Below are 21,026 nucleotides of genomic sequence, written 5' to 3'. Positions count from 1 at the left end.
CTGGGATTCAGGTAAGCGTTTGAAGCTCGTCCAGTCTTTAAAAATAAGCAAAGATTTGCTGAATGCTTACTAATGCCTTTTTTCTGTTCTTTTCCCTTTTCCTTAGGAAGCGGCATGCCGGGATGGGAATGACACCGCCGAAGATGCCCACAGAACAGAAGGAGCGATGAATGATGGGCAGAAGCGCCGCAAAGTAAGGCTGTTCCTAATGGTGTTCTTGTAGGAGCTGAGCGCAGAAGAAAGATGCAGGCCTACTGGAGACCGATCCGAACACGGTGAGTGTCACGCTGCAGGTGCAGAAAACACAAAGCATGTTTCTCAGCCTGGGCGTGGCTTAAATAGTCTCTGGGAATCCCAGGTGTCTCTGGGCTGAACCCCACCCAAAAGACTAGACTGCACATGCAGTTCTGGGAACCGAAATATGTGGGGGCATTCATCTTGTCCCCATCAATGCACTACAAGTCCAATCCCCAATATTATCCTATGAGAGTGAGTAAGTCTGGTGCCACAAGCGCCAAGTCTGACTCCAAGTTGGTCTTTGCAGGGATGGAGAGGCCCTTGAGGGCCATGTAGGTGTTCGTGGCCTGGCTCCAGCCTGACATCTTGGAGGGCTGGGGACATGAGGGGCACGAATCATGACACCTATACATTAGGCCACAAATATATTTGAAGGAGCTGAACCTTCCCTCTGACGCTTTGTTGCATAAGCACAACCTTAAGGTTTTCTAAAAATAGAAAAGGTGGACATTTCAGTAGAATCTGATTTAATGCGATTTCTGTCATCCATGAAATAATGTTCCCTTTTAGGGGATAATTCGAAAATGTCCTCTTGATGGCAGTGCTGACCTTGCTGCACGTGGATACCTATATTAAACAGAACATTAAAAGCAAGGTTGTTACTGCCAACTAGTGGACATTTTCAGATATTGTCATACCCAAATATATCATCCAAAGTGAATTTCAGTAGCGCCGGCCGTTGGGGACTCATTAGCCATACAAGATCATTCTAATGGAGATAAGGAAACTGAAGATCTGATTCAACCGTCAGAGCAAATCACTGAAACGCAAGGAGGGCTCCATAAAGGAACATGCAAGGTAACAATGTCAGCACTGAACTTTGTCGTAAATTCCCTTGTGAACGTCTTTGAATTATTAAAAGGCAAAGTGCAGGTTCATTCAGGGATTTTACTGGAAATGACCAAGGAACTAGAAGGCTGCGATTCCTCAATAGTGGGTTTGAAATCAGCAGTAAACACAAACCTCTTAGGGGTGATGGATTCTATTAAAAGTAGAACTGAGACATCATGCCAATCTACTGAGTGACATGAAATTACAATCCTCAGCAAAGACTCCTCAATTGGGAAATATACAGGCAGATTTGGCCACAATGTTAAGTGGTAGTCGGGCCAGTACCAACCTAATTGAACGAGCAACACCAATGAAAAAGGAAGAGGAAGTCCATAATGATCGGGACGATACGCCTCTGTCTGATTCGGTACTGGCAGAGTTTTCACGATTGGCTTATCTCCCAATGCGAGATGGGGGGAGATGGAGCAATGGAAGTTAAATGAACTACCAAGAGAACCCCTGACTGGACCTGAGATGAAAAAGAAGAAGAAAGGATGAGGGGACAGTCTCTTGAGGAAGGGAAACTTGGGAACAAACATCCCAAAATATGAAGAGACAAAACAATAGTACAAAATTCAAATTCCTGTTTACTATGTCCACTCCAAATCTGAATGAGAAGGATCACGAGGTACTGGTTCTGCTGAAAGTTCAGCCCACACTACCAAGGTCCCAAAAGTGACATCTATCTTCAAGAAAAAAAGAAACTACTGACAGTAGTGTCTCCCACTAAGGTACCTACTGACAACACTTTGGGGGCCAGGGAGGTGGCTTGTCAAGTGGAACCATCCATGAGTGAAAACATCTATCTACATATGGCCGAAATACTAGGATAAACATGTGTACACAGGTGGGGCATCCCTCACAAGATTATAGCGGGGATCCCAGAGGGAGAGATGGAGATAGGGGAGCAAACGCTAGAAGTACAAGGATTGAGGCAATGGAGGAGTACTGAGAAAGACCTGGAGAAGAGCAATCTGTTCAGAATGCTCCCCATCTTATAGCTATCCTCTGCCAGCTTTGCTGAAAACAAGGCTAACCAGCCAGTTAACCCCTTAACTGACAAGGGTTTTCCCCGCCAGTGCCAAGGCCTTTTTTGGTCATTTCAGTATGTCGCCATTCATCCATTGCAACTTTTCTGTTACATGAGATATCCCGGCCACATTTGGCCCCTTTTTTTCCTTTATGTGGTAAGGCAATGGCTTCTGTGAATTTTGAGAAAAGCAATGATCTGCTACATTCCCCCCGACTCTTCCAGTTAGGAAATCACATTCTTTGTAATGTTTCACAAAACAAGCAAAACCACAAGCCAAAAACAGAGCCATGGAACACAGAATATTTATGCTTATGGCCTAAACGGACTCACAGATAGGCATCATTTTACCATTCTCACCCTTGTGACTGGTCGATTGACAGTTAATATTGCGACTTCTCGATGCAAACATGTTACCCTTCAACTTCCTTTCTCATGTGTCTGCATGACTTCATGGGGCGTGCTTCTTGGCCTCTTGCTCTGGGTCCATGTGGACGTCTAAATGGTGTACTTATGAATGTATGTAGGTATATGGCCCTATTACTTATGCATATCTATAATTCAAAGGTTGTCAGGAATCAATATAAAATCTTTAATATATTCTCTACTAGTTGGGGTACCCAGTGTTGCCCGTGTCCTGATCAAGTAGTGTCTCATGTGCTCTGGAGGATGTTCCTCTTGTCCTCTGGTTGGCAAGTCTTGCTTCAGTTTGCTCTGGCATCTCATTTGCCCTGGAGAAAGTTGCTCTTGTCTTCTGGTCAGCAAGACATGCTGCTGTTTTTTGTTGTGTTTCAGAAGCTCTTGATATTGATTTTCGCTTTGCATCAGATGGAGCTTTTCCAAGTGATGTTCGTTTTTTATGCGGCATATTTCAGTCACTCAATGCCTTCAGCACATTTGAGTAAGTGTCCAAGAAAGATTGATTGTGCTCTCTTCTTGTGAATGAACTTAAGTAAACTAACTTTGCCATTTCTCATATTTGGAGTGGCGTGATAAAAAAAGTATTTTTTAAAATCCCTTTAAAAATGCTTTAATAAACACTTTCGAACGGTATACAGTAGTAATACATTTCAAAGGAATAAGCAACATAAAACATTTTGCGTCAGACACTTTTCCAAATGTTGCCTTCTTCTAGTACCTACTTTATTAAACCGGGGTGATCATCAGTAAATGATGGTGTCTACGAAGTCAATTTTTTGCATCCAAACACAGACTAAGATCTTGCCCCAGACAAAAGAGGAATCCATGCAAAATTTGGTAGACGTGGGTTCAACAGTGTGGATTTGTATTGCCGGACAAACACATACATACATACATACATTCTGCTTTATATATAAAGATTATGTACAAGAACCTCTTGGCTTCTCTTGGTCCCGAATATCAATCTCTTTCTGTGCTAGGGGCTCATGTTGTTCTGTGTTAGTGATTCCACTCCTAGGTGGATGTTCTTCTACAGGGGGCAGTATGTGGCTTCTTCCTGATCGACTTGTCTTGTGCACTCGTCTGCTTAGCTCTTATTCTTTGCAGCTGTGACCTTCGCTTTACTAGTTTCTAAAGCACAGGTTAGGCATGCTACTTGTTATAGGTTTCATTTACTATGGGCCTGGGAACCTGTGTTCTACTTCTTGCCCAACCCCTGTGAATCCCTTGAACTCTTCTTCATGTGCTTTCCACAACTTTTTAACACCTAATTAAAGCATTGCTCCTACCTGGAGCCTGGGAATTAATGTCGCCTGTCTGTTTTGACCAATAGCAGCGCGACTTTCCACCTTGTCCCGGGCTGCTGACCTTGCCTGTGTGTTCTCTCTAATGTGAACTGTAGACTGTGCTTCTTTTAAGGAGAAGCATCCACTTTGACAACCCAAATCGCTTTGTTGCACAGTAAAATCATATTTAGCACGACACCATTTTGACTCAAGGTGTCTGCATGATCCCAGTCAGCGTGACAGCTACCAATACACAAATTAAGTGATTTCACATTTTCAAGTCCTCCGGTCCCAGGCGCCCGCTGCAAAGCCTCAAATAAGCTGTAGCTGGGATGGAGTCACACTTGTAAAAAAAAAAAAAAAAAAAAAAAAAGAAAAGGATTACATTACACCACTCAGCTTTAAAAAGCATCTAGAACTGCAGTCTATGCGGAATAAGTAAATATATAATAGAAAACAAGCCCTTGCCGTTTTGAAAATGTAAAATCATAGTCGCCAAAACCTACCCTAGTGTCCTGTGCTGCACCCAACTGTAGTTTCAAGGCATCAGTCATTTTTAACTGTTCTTTCCATTTCAGTTCCACCTTAGCCAGCTCATCAGCATAAACACTGCATTTATTCTTCTCTTCCTAAACAAAAACAGAACAAATGTTAGTCGCAACAGTAGTTATTAAGCATTAATAGCTAATGGCCGTCCAAAGGGGAGAAAAATATTCTAGGGAGTTAAACTGCCTACCAATGCAATCCTAGATCATCTATAAGCCTTCTTTAAACACCTACAAGGGTCTGTCATTTTCAACTGCTGCCTTAAGTAGCCAAAGAACCATTCACCTCTGGAAGCAAGTGCATCAACAGAAGCCGCAACATCATCATAATAGTGGAAAAAAAAAATGGCAACATGCCAGAACTTTAGAACACCATCCCACTGTACACCAGCGTGGCACCTTTGCTCTTACAGATCAGGAAGGGAGTGAACACCCTGTTGGAGGACTTTCTGAGGTAGCATTGTTAACCATATAGCACCTGACAGGCATAGCCACCCATGTCCACCAATCAGCCAAACTGTCAATGATCGTCCTTGTTTATAATTCGACCGCTTTGTACAGCACACAATTGCTTTCTAGCTAGGTTTTCGCTTAATAAATATTATGCAGAGGTACACTGTTTCTCACCATCAGACTAAATCTCTCAAGAACAGTGTGAAAAATACAACAAAAATCAAAAAAGGTTAACAGAACAGATCATTAGTCCACTCCATTTAGTTTTAGGCTTTTGGACTTCAACACCCTGAGCAGTTAGTACATTCACTGTCACATTTATAGCCTGTTCAAAGTAACTAAATGATTTAACATTAACATTGAATCAAAGACTTTGAGGATGGAAAACTGTCTTGACTCTAGAGAAGGTAACTACAAAGCAGATCCAGTTAAGGGCAGGTACTTTTAATCTCTTGCCTGGTATCGTCTATGGTATGCTGTGATTCTATAGAAGAGGGAGAGAGAGAAAGAAAAAGAGAAAGAGCAAGATAGAAAGAGCAAGAGCAAGAGAAAGGGGAAAGAGAAAGAACAAGAAAGAACGAGAGAGAAAACGAACGAGAGAGAAGGAACGAGAGAGATAAGTGGTACATCCACACCCTTTACAAGAAAAATCACAGAAAAAAAATTCAACCAATAACAGACAAAATAGAGGACACGTAGGTAAATGTTATTGATAGAATCACATAGAGCCACCATCTACATCAGGGGTCGGATATCTTCAGCTTGCTGTATGTTTTAGATCCAACTCTAACCAACACTAGCAAGCATAGTAAATAGTGAGGGATCATGGGAGTCGTAATCCAAAACATCTGAGCTGCAGACCACTGATCTACACATTCAAAAACGTGTTTGAATGCAAGGGTAAGCATATACAATTGTCACAAGAATGATAGAAGAGAACACAGGTTCTCAGAAGGATGCCTTCAACATTATTTGTAACCCAACAGAGGGGTGTAGGTCTCAGGCAATCAATAAAACCCAAGGATTAATGGTTAACAGCCTCTCATATAATTAGGAGTAATCCCCCCTAAACTGATCAGAGTTTTGCTAGTTTGAGGCCCTCACATCCATAGTCTACCGTCACAAACTTCAAGGTGAGGTGAATTAGTAACTGGACCCTTGGGATAGACTTGCAACACAAATACTGAGATTATTAAAGCAAAATATGCCAAAACATGATGAAACAAGCCCTTGCGAACTGATTATAAAGGACCCAGTAGCCTGACTCTGAAGCTGAATTTCCTGGTCCAAATGCTAACCTCCTGGGGCATCTGTACTCTAGAACGTGTCCATCAAGTCATTAACAGTTGCAGACCTTGAGCTCACAGCTAGCTTCACTTTCAGATTGTTTTAGACTTGGGTAGATGAAGCGCCCTACTCACTTCACACTCCTGGGATATAGCACCCAGCTCACTTCTCTCATCTTCAGAACAGCAGCCAGCTTGCTTCGCTTTAGGGGATATAGTGCTCCGCTTGCTTCTTAAGTCTATGTGGCTTTCTTGGCTTGTACACCTCTGGTTCCCTGTGAGGTCCTCTTGGCTCTGCAAACACAGGTCATGCTTCTTCGTGTACTACTTGCATTTCTCTCAATAGTTGGTTTTCTTGTCTTAGTCAACTTCAGCTATGTTTTATCACTCCAGCTTTAGTTTGGCGGTGATGTCTGGCACTCTTGGTTTTACCAACTCAGGTTCTGCAATTTTGAATTTCCTCCCATCGCTGGTGCATCTCTCTGGCTTGAACGCTGCTCCAATACCCACAATAAAACCTTTCAAATGAGTAGGTTTCTGCCTCTTGTTATTACAGATGCTGATTAGTTAATAGGAGCAACACAGGTTTTGGAATCATGGGTCTGTTTGCCTTCGGAGTTGTGATTAGCCTTTGCCCCTTGTGTGCCTCGCTCCTTATTACCAGGTGTGATGTATTCTCAAATTATTTGGATTGACTAATGTCCAGGCCTGCCACATGCGGGTAAGGCAGGACCGTCATGGCTTCCTCCTAAGCCAGTACTGTGCCTTTCAAGTTCATGGGGAACTGCCCCAATCATTGGTCAATGCTTGAGGTGCCAAACTACGAGTCTCCTGACCTGGCTTTTAGAAAGCATGCTTCTCTGTGGAACAGGTCAAGGTATTCTGCTGACCTGTACCACTACTTACCCCTCACCCCATCTCCCTTCCCCAAAAGTTTCCACATGTGACATTCTCACAGAACAGGTGACGCCATTTATAACAAACTCGCCTGGGATATTCTCAGGAAGGGAAGCTATTTCAAACTTAAGACTGGTAAATGTATCTATTGTATTTTTTGTGAAATTCATATTGTATCTTAGTAATTGGATCTTTATAGGATTCTTTTTGTTCCTCGAACAGGACAACCCATTTGACACCAAGTCAGAATGCGCACAAATTCAATACATTTCGGGGAGAAGTGACCTTCATAAAATGTTCAGGTAATCCTTTCTTCCCATTAGACAAAGGTGTGGACAGACCATTATCTGTCCTGTAAATAGGTGGTTAGTAGTAATACAACCTTTGTCCATTAGTTTCCTTTCATTCTACAAGGTGCATCCTATCCAGTGGATAATTTACTTGGGATTGCATCAGGAGTTATTTTTTTAACCATGTTTATTTTAAACCAAATCAAGGTGACAATAGAATGAATATGTTTCGATTGTACATATCATACATTTGAAAGGCCCCTCTTCCCCCACCCCTCCCCATCCTCAGCCCGCCAGCAAGAGTCAAGAGTTTAAGCCGGTCGCGTCCTCCGCCTCCCACTCTCTCTCGGTCCCTCCCTACCCCTTGGGGGGTCTTTTCGGAGTCCAGGACCCTCCTGGCTCCCTGGGGTTTATAAGTTGGAGCTGGGAATTTCCTGTCGTAATCCAGGAAAGGAGTCCAAATGTTTTGGAAGCGATGAAGCAGTCCGGCCCTGGCTGCCGTTACCTTCTCTGCGATCAGGATATCCCACATCTTTCCCCACCATAAGGGCATGAGAGGACCTTCAACTGACTTACAGGTGCGAGCGATCTCAATTTTTGCTGCCAGCAGACACTGAGTCAGTAGCTTGGCCCCCCTCCCGGATCTCGGGTAACTCCCTGGGACCGGGGCCCCCAGGAGAATAGGTACAGGTTCCAACGGGATAGCTGCTTGGGTGACACTTTCGATGGTGGCTAAGCATTGCTTCCAGAACAATCGTACCTTCGGACATGCCCACCACATGTGAAAGAAGGAACCTGGCTGACCACAGAGCCTCCAGCAGGCTGGGTCTATCACCCGGTTCATATGATGTAACTTAAGGGGGGGATAATACCAGCGCAGCAGGAGTTTGTATGCTCACTCCCTGTTGGTGATGGAGGAGGACGAGTGGGTCTGTGACCATATGTCCACCCAGGTTTGGTCCTCCACAGGGTGTCCCAAGTCTGCTTCCCATTGCGCCATACATAGGGTTTTCGAGGCGAGAAAGTCACCCAGGAAGCGTTTGTACAAAGTGGAAATCCTTCCCCTAGCCGGGAGTACTTTTAGTGTCAGTTTGAGGGGAGAGTGGGTTTGTGTTGCTGCTTGGAGAGTTTGTGGATGAGAGCACCAGTGGCGGAGTTGGATATGGGAGAACCTATCAGTCTCCTCAAGCTGAAAGGTTTCCTTACATTGTTCAAAGGTGCGGGAGAGGCCCCCATAAAGAGTTGGGCCAGAGTCTCAAGGCCCCCTACAATCCACTTCCTGAAGTTCTGGGGGCTAGCTCCGGTGAAAATGCTGGGTTTTAGAAGACTGGTGAGGAAGGACCAAGACCCCTGGGGACCCCCTTGCACCTCAGGGCCCCATCCCAGACGCACAGGGTGTGTTTTGTGGATAGTAATCGGTTGTTCCATTGTTGCCGCAGTGGGGGCGGGATATATGGGAGGAAGGGTAGGGGAAGGGGCAAACGGGATTGCTCCAGTTCTACCCATCCAGGGCGGTTAGAAGAGCAGTGGCGTGGGTATGCGCTAGCTGCGCCGCCACTGATAGCTCCGTGGGTTGGGGACTCCCAGTCCACCCAGCCTTGAGTTGCCCAACAATGTCTTCAGGGGAATCCTGGCCTTCTTGCCCCTCCAAATGAACCGGAGCATTTTCTTCAGTAGACCATGGAGAGCAGGGGCTGGCCTTGCGACAGGTAAGGAGGTGCAGGCATAAAAAGGAACCTGGGGAGGAGGTTCATTTTACAGGCTGTGATACACCCCATTAACGAGATTTCTTGTGATGCCCATCTCTTCAGATCCAGCTCTTTGAAAAGCGGGGGGAAGTTAACGCAAACCAAAATGCTAGGTATCCTTGATAAAGGAAAGGCAGGTTTGCTAGTCCTTTTGGACCCTTAGGCCGCTTTCGATTTGTTAGACCACAGGAAGCCCCGAGAGGCACTAGGTACAGGACATTCCACTAATTTGCAACTATTGCTCACCACAATCCACTGGTTGCGAATTAGTGGAATGTGGTGGAGCCAGCTTTTCCCCACTACTTTTCAATTTATATATCCGTTGTCTCTGCACCCTTCTTTCACAGCTTGGGATCTTTTTTACTAACTTTGCAGATGACACAAAGCTCTTCCTGGAGCTAAGTGGTAACCACACTTTCGATAATAACAGACTATCCGCTATTTACAATATAATAGAAAACTGGATAACACATTGGCTGTGCCTGAATAGCTCCAAAACGGAGCTTATGACATTTGGTTCTGCAAAAGCCTTAAATAACCTAGGCCCAGACTACTCCTCGTTCTGTATAAAAGACTTGTCCATCACAGTGTCAAACAAGGTCAAAACCCTCAGCATCTACTTACAATCATCATTAGGAGCTGAGGCTCAAACCTCCTACTTGAAACGAAACTGCCAATATTATCAGAGGCTTCTCTATCGCATTAGACCCCTACTAAATATCAAAAATAGTACCACAAACGCCAGGGCCACTATGTTGTCTCGTTTAGATTATGGCAATGCTGTGATGCTTGGCGCCAACAGCAACTGCATAAAGCAATGCCAAATCATTCAGAATAACGCAGTTCGGTCAATTACAAGAAAGTCCAAGCGCGATCACATTACAAACGACACAAACGACCTCCACTGGCTAGCAGTGAATGAACATATTTTTTAATCATTGACACTGGTTCATCGTTGTCTATACGGAACGGCCGCAGCATACCTGAAGAATGAATTCAGCTGGTATGTGCCAAGCCGGAGTCTAAGATCCGCAAATCAAGGACTACTCCAATCTAGCTTCCCTAGTAAATCCACAGGCTTAGGTCGAGCCTTTCCCAGCAAGGCCATTTTCCACTGGAATAAGTTACCTTATCATCTCAGACTTGAAAGCAATACTCCATCATTTAGGAAACAGTTGAAGACCACACTCTTCAAATAATCAACATCTCTGCCACGCTAGTTCTCATGTAGAGCTTATTTTCCTCCTCCTTTATTTTCTCTTTGTACTGTCCTGTGAACTCTCTGTCTCTGTGTCTCAGTCGCGCCCCGATTGCTTGCGAGCTTTCGGCGCTTTACAAATACATAAATAAATAAAATAACACAATATATTCCTTCAGGTTTGCAGGGATCTGGAACCCTAGATATGGTATTGCCTTCTCCTCCCATTGGATCGGACATAGCGGGCCAGGTATTCCCGGTTCCGCTGGGGTCAGGCCACTTCCCAGGGCTACTGATTTATTGAAATTGATGGAGAAACCTGTGACCCTCCCATAATTCTTTATTTCCATGAGGGCGTGCCTTAGCGAGGAGTCAGTTTCTGAAATGGTGAGTAAAACATGGTCCGCATATTTTGTATTGGGAGGGGCCAACCTGGAGACCCTTGATGCTGTCATTCAGTCTGATTCTTTGGGCAAAAGGTTCCATAACTAGCGCAAACAGTAGTGGCGATAGGGGCATTCCTGCCTAGTGCCACATGTTGGGGGGGGATTGGGCTGGAGAGAGAGCCATTAATTCTAAGGAGGGTTTTCAGGGACTGATAATTAGCCAGCACCATTCTCTGAATCGCTGATCCAAAGCGAAATGCCTCGAGAGTGTGGCGCATAAATGTCCAGTCCACTCTATCAAACGCCTTTGTAGCATCCAGGGCCATCAATACCAATTTCCGAGAGTCTCGAAAACCAAGGTCTACCAAATTCAAGGCTTTACCAATATTATCCCCAGTGGACCTATTTTTAATGAAGCCGGTCTGGTCAGAGTGGATTATGTCGGGCAAAATGGGTGACATGCGGTTAGCAAGAATTTTGGAATAGATGTTAGCATCTATGTTTAGTAGGGCAATTGGTCTATAAGAAGCCGGATCTCTAGGATCTCTCCCCGTTTTGGGTAGAAGAACAGTGATTGATTCTTGCATGGAGGAGGTTACCCTGCCCACATCCCTGAAAGAATTGAAAAGGGCCACCATAGGGGCAACCAGCTGGGGGTGAAAGATTTTATAGAATCTGGTGGAGTATCCGTCCAGGCCTAGAGTTCAGGGTTTAAGAGATTTTATGGCATCTTCAAGCTCCTCACCTGTGATTGGAGAGTCTAGGCTGTCTCGGACCAAGGCCTTCAGATGGGGAAGCGCTGCCTTCTGCAAGTATTCCTTTGGTTCCTTCTGGTCTCGTGGGGGTGTGGTCATCACCTGAGCTAGGTGGGCCGCCGCTAGCGACAGCTTTTCTTGCTCGGCATATTGCATCACGCCCTGCTGGTCTTGCAGTCCGAGGATTACGTTGTTTTTCTTTGCCTTGGTTAATTTAGCCACCAGCAGTTTATTTGCTTTGTTGTGATGCGGATTGCCCGTTGCGTCTTTGGAGACTAGCCCTTTTGTTTATGTGTTTTTTAGGCTTCCTGAAGTTCCTCCTCAAGAGACAGGTGGGCCTGTTTAACCCTATGGTATGCTGCACCCTGCGCAATCAGTTCCCCTCAGACCACAGCTTTCATGGCATCCCAGGTGTTAGCTGGGGAGGTATCCGTGCTTGGATTTTCCCTAAAGAAGCTCCGGATTGTTGCAGTGATTGCGTCTCTCAGCGGCATTTTGTTGAGCATTGGGTCGTATGGGGCCCATCTGCGTGGTGGGTTGGGAGTTGGTTGACATGCTCGGAGCTCCAGAGTTATTGGAGCATGGTCGGATAGGGTTCTTGTACCAATGGACAACCCGTTGACGTAGATTAACAGCTGTGGGGATGTCAGGAGGAGGTTGATCCTTGAAAAGGTCCTGTGTACATAGGAATAGAAAGAAAAGTCCTTCTCAGTGGGGGTGGAGTACCCGCCAGGAGTCTACTACTGCTAGGGTTCCGAGTAGGCGTAACAGACCGAGAGCAATATTGAAGTCTCTGGAGGAGGGAGGGTGCAATTTGTCCCTTACGGGAACCCGGGACTCCATTGAAGTCTCCTCCAACTACAATCTGACCATCTGCAAAAGGGGAGAGAGTAGTGCCCAAAGAGTCGCAAAAGGCGGTTTGTCCCTCATTGGGAGCATATACAGAGACCTCAGCCAACAAGAATTGAATTTCATTCCAAGGACTCATAGGTGGTCTCTACCCTGGAAATGGGCAAGGGTGGTGGGGAGCCAGCTGTAAATATCAGTAGCTATTAGCTTTGGCATCAGCGAAATTCCCACCAGAGAGGCATTTCTCTTTTGAGGGGGGGGGGGGAGAGATGGTGATCCCCACCAATGAGGTTGGGGTCGATCGGGGGGATGCACAGAACTGTCACACAATCTATAGCACCCTGGAATCCAGCGCTCCCCCGATTCCACCGCACCTGCCTTAGTTCATCCCCTCCTCCCGTTCTTCGGGGCCCTTGACCAGGAAGCTCGTCTGGATCTCGGCGGGGGGCAGGAGCCTCATCCCCAGTGCCCTCCGAGGCCAGGTTAGTTTCTTCGGGCGAGTCCGGATGTAGAATCTTCTGAGCATCTTCAAGGTGACCGATTCTCCGAAGGGAGCCTTGCAAGAAAATTGAAGAGCCGTTGCGAACAGCCATCTGTAGCGGAACTGGTGGTCTTGAATCAGGAGTTATTTTGATGACCCTCTACTCTCATTCAGTAATTTCTCAAGTTTTCTCAAAAAAACTATTCCAACTCAATGGCCCTTGGTTCTATGAGACAATTTATATCACAATACATTGTACTGTACTGTTTATACCCCTAAAAAAGTTCCAGCAATTAGCACAAACATGTTGGGTTCAATGCAGAAGTATGTATGAGTGATATTCCTTTGTTAAAATCAGGTACATTACTCATTTGCGGTACAATAGATTTTCAGGTCAAACTTATAATTGTAGGTTATGGCGCATAATTCATTTATTTTTTATTCATTATTGATAAACTAATGTCAGTGATCTGTAATTTGTGTAGATTCTTGAACAGTAGTAATGTTTTTAATTTACTTTAATGTGTTCACATACGTGTTTGGATACATTATTCCCCTCATTCGTCTTACTGTCATTTGTATATGATCAATTTCATATGACTTAGTTGATTTTGATTTAATCTTTACCAATTAAATGCCAAGTGAGGCAGATCGGTCCAGTTTTTTAAAAATACTTATTTCACATGAATTGTATGTTTTCAGTCGCTTGTTTCGTTATATGCATACATATTGTTATCCCAGATGTTAGGAGATCGATTCTTACCACACCTTATTAAGTCTGGGTTTTTCCTGAGTATTTGTTAAAGGTATGAAATATTACACCATGTTTCGTCAGTGGCCAAAAAGCAAAATCAGAAAAATCAACAATTCTAATAAAATATAAGCTCAGCAAGAAAGATGGTCTTTATGAAAAATCTATCAAAAAGCTTTAATTGGCTTCTAAATACAATTGCTTGCAGCACAAATGCAGTCAATTAAAGGGGACAAACGCTCTTTGTTGGTAAAAGTTAGAGTCACCACCTATTTGAGTACATCAAAAAATACCTGCATGCTGATACAGGCGTAGATAGTCCTAGATACCCTTCATAGAGAACTGGTTTGGAAACCTGCTTCAATAGCATGCCACTGCAGAAACTACTATATTAAAAGACGCAGTAATGTAAAGTTTTGAAGTACTGCTGAGTTTGCACATCATTTCAAAAGCCTGTGCTCTCGACTTTCCCAAATTGCATCTTGTATAGGTGTTTCTTACTAGTAGATTTGATTAGGTGCACTTTGTGAAGGGCATAACTCAAGAGAGAGCCAAACAGTGAGAATTGTATCTGGGCGCCGGGTTCACTGTATCTGGCAGGGTAAAAGAAATCTACAACAGCAAGGAACAGAGCAAATGGGTCTTCATAGCCTATCAAAAAGCCAAATGAGGGAAAGACCCAGGTGTTATGTGGTAGGGCATTCCACAAACATGGTCCCATGACCAGTAAGCATTTGATCCTCGAGATTTAAACAAGGTTTTGGGGACAGTGAGCAGGGAGGCAGAGAATAAATGAAACACACATTGTGGCTGTTAAGGTACTATCTTGTAAGAATATTATGGGGAAAAGAAATTCATTTGAGACCAAAAATCCAACTAAAAAAACTAATTTTGTCCTTAGGGACTGTAGGTCTAATAATTCCCAAAGTACTCGGACGAAGAAGAGGGCTAAAGAGGAACAAAACTGAAGGAGTGGTCAGCTTGTTAATGGAAATGACCCACACCTGCGGGAGACTGGGAGTCTTAAAAGGCCCCCTCGGGTGTAGGCCATTAGTGACCAGGGAGAGTAAAGTGAGCCGTGCAAGCTGCAGAAGCAGAAACTGGATGAGGGAGACAACGCCAGGACCACTGTCAAGCAGAGAATAGTAGACGGTCCTGAGAGGGTCTTTACATCCAGAAGCTTGAAGTGCAGAGATTGCGCAGCAGAAAGCAAAAGTGTAGAAAGCTTTTCTCCCCACCAGGCTGTCTATGGTGGCTGGCGAACACCCACCAGAAAGCCTCCATAGCAAAGGAAGTTTTTTTAAAATGTATTTATTTATTTTAAGTGTCGTGGGCGACAGCGGACCAACAATAGCAGTTTGCCGGGTCACAAGGGGCCACTTACTTGTGAGCAGAGAAGGAATCAGACGTGCATACCTTATCTGGTGAGTTCACCACCTGATAGTGACCACGGAGCGCTCTGAGACCGCTTGCATGTCCGATACAGGCATATGCAGAGTAGTAAACACTTGCGTGTGAGTGGAAGTAATATATAAGGCAATTTTGAATACCGAACTATTAGAAATCAGAGAGAATAGTATTTTACAAAAAGAAATTCCTGTATCTTTAAACTTGAGAGTTTGTTGCGAACCCAGAAGCAAGATGGGGCATTTTTATTAGAACTTAATGCAGAAAACAAATGCACAAGCCAAAAGAAAACCACAGCAAGGCAATTTAAAAACAGATCTTGCTAAAGGCAGGCTGGGACTAATGAACATTCAGGTTGCAAAGTTTATTGCCCCTATTTGAAGAAGCATAACACAAAAGTTGGTATAAACCCAGACTGCCAAAGCCAAGGAAGAAGCAGAATATAACCTTATCCTTGACAGTATTTGGTCAATAAAGCAGTGGGCAAACAAGAGTGACAAGAAGGCTGCCCTTTTGGAAAAGGTTATTCAGAAGCAAAGGAGCATAACTTGCAGAGGTTTTGGAAAGTGGAAAAGAGTACTAAAGAGCACCAATGTGAATCTTGCTTTCCCTGAAGAATTTCTAAAAGTCTGATGTTGTAAAGTAATGAACACTGCAAAGCTTTTGTAAGCTGATCTTGACCACAGAGGCACTGGTTTGTGAATTACTATTCAGGCAGGGGAGTATACCGGAGTAGCAAACCTTTGAAGTGGTAGGCCTGACAAGGGAGTAAACCAGGCGTGATTGAAGAAGTAGGCCTAGCATGAAAGCAAACCAGGTAGAAGTTGATGAAGTGCTTTAAGGTGGTAAGTTATTCTGACAGATTTTTTTTGCTGAAGAAAGAAAAGTATAAAACTGCTACAGAGGAGTTACATTTCTTAAGAAATAATAAGTTGTTGCAAAACATCCTGACAAAGACAATTTATATGGCTACTGACGAACTAAGGAATTATTCCTTGTTAATAAGATTATTTTGAATCTTACTATTGAAGAGAACATCTTTTTGTTGAACCACTGGGGTGTTGGAACTTCCTGTTGTCAAGTTCAAGTCACAAAGGACGACAGTGGGACTTTGCGTATAAGTGTGAGGGACAGATAACCTCTGTTAGAGTGTTTCCTTTAGTTCATTTTAGGCAGGGAAATCCTTGTCAGGGTAGGGATAGTGAGGTGTTTATCCAATCCTTTGAGTAAAAAAATGGCATCTTTTGAAAAAGGTTCACAAAGTTTTCCACCTCACATTTCTGATCCAGCACACAAGACACAGGGTATTAAAATGAATCCTATGTCTCATAGGAAGTCAGTGCAAAGGAGGGTCTGAAGTGAACGGCTGCATTTTGGATGAGAGGCAGATGTTCATACTGTTAATAAACAGAGCATTTGCATAATTCAATTTAGAATTAATTAGGGCCCTAGAAGCCCTAGACAAGTAGAATTGAGCCAAGAATGGCTGAAGCCAGCGAGATCTCAATCTAAAATACAAACGTTTAAAGACGTCTGTGATTTATTAGAACTTGGGTCAGCCTCCTGAGAGACACCTCCAAAGCAGCAGAAATTGTGCACGAGTTTAAGCTGGCTTGGGGGAGGGAGAGAAGAATATTTGAGAGATTAGTGAGAAGATGTTTTGGGTCAAAGATAGGGAGTTCTGCTTAATCCCAAAATTACTGAAGGCAGTTATTCAGCATCCATCCATGAATCTTTAAACGGCTATTCTTTAAGTAGGTAAAATTCTCCCAAGAGGAGTGGACGTTTGCATAAATGTGGGTGTCATCAGCATAGGAATGTTACTGAAGACCCCCAACCTTTCATCAGAAAAATCAGCTGCCTTATGTAAATATTGAAAAGAAGCAGGGAAAGAGGTTAACCCTGGTGACCCCTTAGGGAACAGTGCAAAAAACAGAAGAGGTGACCCATAGATGCTTGCAGGACTCTTTTAGACAGGAAAAAGTGAAACCAGATCGGTGAACAACGCTATCAAATTAAGCAGACAGGCATAGCATAACTAATACGGATAGATCAGCTTCATCAGTGTCTACTACAGAGAACATAGCTGATTCAGTTACATGGAGTGGACGAAAATAAGACTGAAATGAGTTAAGGTGCATTAACTTTTCATTGCATGATAAGAGTTGAGTAGCCACAATCTTTTTGAAAATCTTTGCGAGCCACGAGAGACCAGCCATCAGATGACAACCCATTAAAACTTTAGGGTCAATGCTATTTTTTTCTCTCGTTTTTTAAAGTGGGCGATTATGGAATGCTTCAGAGTCGAAGGGAAAAAGCAATCAGTGAGCAACAAGGTGATGCACTTAGCCACAAAAGGGGCAATTATGTCTGGCTGAAGGGGGGAAATGAAACCTGAAAAAGCAACAAAGACAGAGCAACAGGGAACTAGCTCAGATATTAAAAGGGACAATATTTGTAATAGATACCTGTCAGAACAAGAATCATCTCCGGAAAGGAGGCAGCTGGTAGAGAATTTTAGAGAAAGACTTGTAGAGTCACAGATATCTCAGAATGGATTATTAGGGATCTTTTTGATTTGATGTTTGTCATTTACAAAGGCACTAATGACCTATAAGGGTATCAAAGCACACAAATATAAAATATTTAAAAATGTGAGCTCTCTTCAGAGTGGCATCAAGAGAAGGGTTCATAAAAGCAGAGGAAAAACAATTCCACCCGTCTGAAGCGGTCATTTGGTAAAAGATTTTCAAATGCAGATGAAATGACTACCTTTTGGCAATGAAGATGGCTTGTTTATAGGCCCTAAAGGCCCAATTACAATTGGCCCAAGAATCAGAATTAGAAAATCTCAAGCCACACTTTTTTTTCCAATAGTCTTTTTGGCGAAGTTAGAGAGAAGCAGTGAACCAGGGCAAGGATGGTTTTGCTGCTTTGCAAGAACAAATAGGAGCAGTTATTACACCTAACAGTATAAATTGTGACGAATCGAGGCAATTCGTCCCTTCGACTAGGGAAGTGAGCCCACTTCACAATACCCTCTGTAGGGGTAGAGACAAGTGTGACCTCACCGGGAAAGACTCCCCCTTAGGGGACAAAGACTCATGTTCCCATGAGGATTTCCTTCAGGCTGCTTGTACTAATGCCTACATGGGTTGTGTTAAAACACAATGAAATACGAATGATCAAAACTGGGATGAAGAAACTCCCAGGATGTCATTATCTTGGGAGAAAAGGTGGTATTTCTTTAAATCAGGATGTTCACTTTACTGGGACGAGTATGTTAAAGGGCTTGATTCCAAAGAGGGAGAAGAAGGAAGCAGGAGATGAGAGGATATAAATTGTAGGCTGTGCGAGCACCCAAGCTGCACTACACCGTATGAGAGAGCAAAGTGACGGCAATCCTGGGACGCGAGGAACCAACAGGGCAGGAGCCCAAGCAGAGATTTAAGACCACAGACACAAATCTTTGGTGGACCATCGGGCTGAAGAAAGTCCCCGAGACCGCCAACAACCCAGAAGAAACATGTGTCTGTGAATGCAGTCAATCATGGCAGCGCTGCGAGTAGAGAGAGAACAATGACGCGAACGTTGGGGAGGAGAAGGCGTCCGTGATACCCAGCAGGAAGGAGGGACTGTGGAACCTAACAACTTTCCCAGCCATCAAAGAATGTAAACAATCAATATGTCATACAGCAAACTCAAAGAAAAAGACATGAAAGAGTTAGCTTTGGAGCTAAATGGCTATAAAGATTGTAGATCAAGAGAGCATTATTATAATACACAGCCAACACGTCACTGTAGAAGGTATGAAATTGATTTTTGAAAGAGAATGCATACCAACATTGTAAATCAAGAGAAAATCATTATGAAACAGTTAACTCGTCACAGTAGAAGATATGAAACAGAGTTAACTTCACAAACAAATAAATAAATACAAATATTGCATGAGAAATTGGATAATAAGAGCCAGTGGGACAAAATATTCAGGGAAAGGGGAAAGTGATATCCTGCACAAGAACAAAATAGTGTTAAGGAGAGAGAAAGGCGAGGCTCAGCCTACAGACATACATCAGCTACAAACCAGAGTGATCCAGGAAAACTGTATTCCCTCAGAAGGGCACAAGCAGGTCTATGACCAAAAGCATAAAGCAACTGAGAGAAATCACGAGAGACCATTTGCTAATTTTGGATTAACGACTGTTATTAGGAGTACCCTCAGGAGTATGGAGTCATTCTACTGACCCAAGTTAGTTTTCCTTTAGTAGTAGGGTCAGTTGGGGGTATTTCTGGACAGTGTACTTGTTTCTTTGGACATTCGCGGCTGACAAACAAGCACCTCAGTTATTAATATAGGCAGGGGCCACCCATAGACATAGGGAAAGTTTGGCCTTTTACTTTAATTAACAAGAGTATATCATGTCCTCTGAGAGCCTGTGTCCTTCTGACTCGCCACTGCATGCAGCCTGTATCTGTTTTAAATTCACAGACTTTGCATTGCCCATCTAATAGTTGACTGGGAAACGTACACATTTTATTAAACAGCTAAGCCCTGCATTGGCAGGGATGAATCCGTAAGTAAGAGTTCATGTCTGATGTGGGCATGCTACCCACTATGCTCTGCCTAGTCTATTTCCTCTGCAGACTGTTTAGTCTCACCTCAGAGTTTATATTACTACTTCATGGAATCTTCTGAACTGAAAATTATCAGTTACTCACCATACTGACTAACAGTCCCCTTTCCTCCGTCCCTTCCAAGGGACGTGAGAGGGAACCTTTTTCCCCAGAAAAAACCTTCTTCCCCTTTAAATTTAGAGACGGAGGGGTGCGGCCCTCGGAGCATGTGCTGCCCTGACCCCGCCCGCCAGCGCCACACCTCAGTCCCGATAAACGCATTGACAATAGATTAACATTGCCTAATGACACAACTTTTATTAGGGAGGAGGATGGTGGGACATATGGAGGAAAGGGGACTAAGAGCAAGTTAGTCAATACTGTGAGTAACTTATAATTACTCTTACGTCCCATCCCCTTTCCTCCATACTGCATGGGTGATTACAACTGAGTGTAGCCCCAGGGTGGAGAGGAGACCCTCCTTAAGCAAACAGGTTTCTAAGTACCGCCTGTCCGAAAGCCGCGTCTGATCTAGAGCCGGTATACAAACAGTAGTGCTTGCAGAAAGCCAAAGGGGTGGCCCATGGGGCCGCCTTGCTCATGACTTGCCTGGGGACATGCCGCTGGAATGAGATAGTCGTTGCCTTGGCTCTGACTGCGAGGGCGTGCATGTTGGCCGGCAGTGGCTTATGCTGTACCTCGTAACCTTCTTTGATGGTGAGACCATCCAACAGGCTATGGAGGCCTGATATCCCGGTCTTGCGCTGCCGAAGGTGAAAAAAAGTGTGTCCGACTTGCGGAAGCCCTTGGTCCTGTCTAAGTAGAATTTCAGGGCACGCCTGACATCCAGGCAGTGCAGAACTCTCTGTGCCTAGTCTTTGGCCTCAGCAAAAAACATAGGCAGCACTATTTCTTCGTTCAGATGGAATGCGGAAGGCACCTTAGGTAGGTATGCTGGGTGTGTCCGCAGGACTACTTTATCCCTGTGAAACGTAGTATAGGGTTCCGAGGCGACAGCGCCTGGATTTTGCTCATCCTGCGAGCCGACGTGAGGATGACTAACAAGGCCGTCTTAATGGTGACCAGCCTGATGTCCGCGGATGCAATTGGCTCAAATGGTTTGTGCGCCAGGGCACCCAACACTATATTGAGGTCCCACACAGGGTGTGGCCTATTGATGGGCAGGTAGAGTCTGGCGAGTCCCGTTAGATGCTTCTTGACAATCGGGTTGGAAGAGGAGAAGACCGCTTCCTCTGAGTTTCTGTCGGACCCAATGGCTGCCAAGTAAGTGCAGCAAGTGTCTACCCGCATGCCATAGTGGGCGAGATGAGCCGAAAAGGAGAGCACGCCGTCCAATGTACATGCAAGGGGGTTGATATCCTTAAAGTCTGCCAAGTGGCAGAACCTGGTCCACTTGCTCTTATACTGAGCCCTGATAGCTTTGCTCCTAGCGCCCTGTATGATCTATAGATTAGCCTGGGAACTAGCGTGACCTGCTCAGG

The 21,026-nt window shown here is 44.3% G+C and overlaps 1 protein-coding gene across 1 annotated transcript in view; it reads right to left on the bottom strand.

The window, feature by feature from the left end:
- Window positions 1-21,026, bottom strand: part of TAX1BP1 (Tax1 binding protein 1) — a 1,378,509-nt gene that overhangs the window by 499,961 nt on the left and 857,522 nt on the right. The window contains exon 13 of the mRNA XM_069648239.1: window positions 4,371-4,493. Within this exon, the coding sequence (XP_069504340.1) occupies window positions 4,371-4,493 (123 nt within the window). The remainder of the gene's footprint in view (window positions 1-4,370; window positions 4,494-21,026) is intronic.

Source organism: Ambystoma mexicanum, chromosome 2q (assembly GCF_040938575.1).
Source record: "Ambystoma mexicanum isolate Mex_15411 chromosome 2q, UKY_AmexF1_1, whole genome shotgun sequence".
In the NCBI taxonomy this organism is placed as follows: Eukaryota; Metazoa; Chordata; class Amphibia; order Caudata; family Ambystomatidae; genus Ambystoma; species Ambystoma mexicanum.
This window is presented reverse-complemented; position numbering and strand designations above follow the sequence as displayed.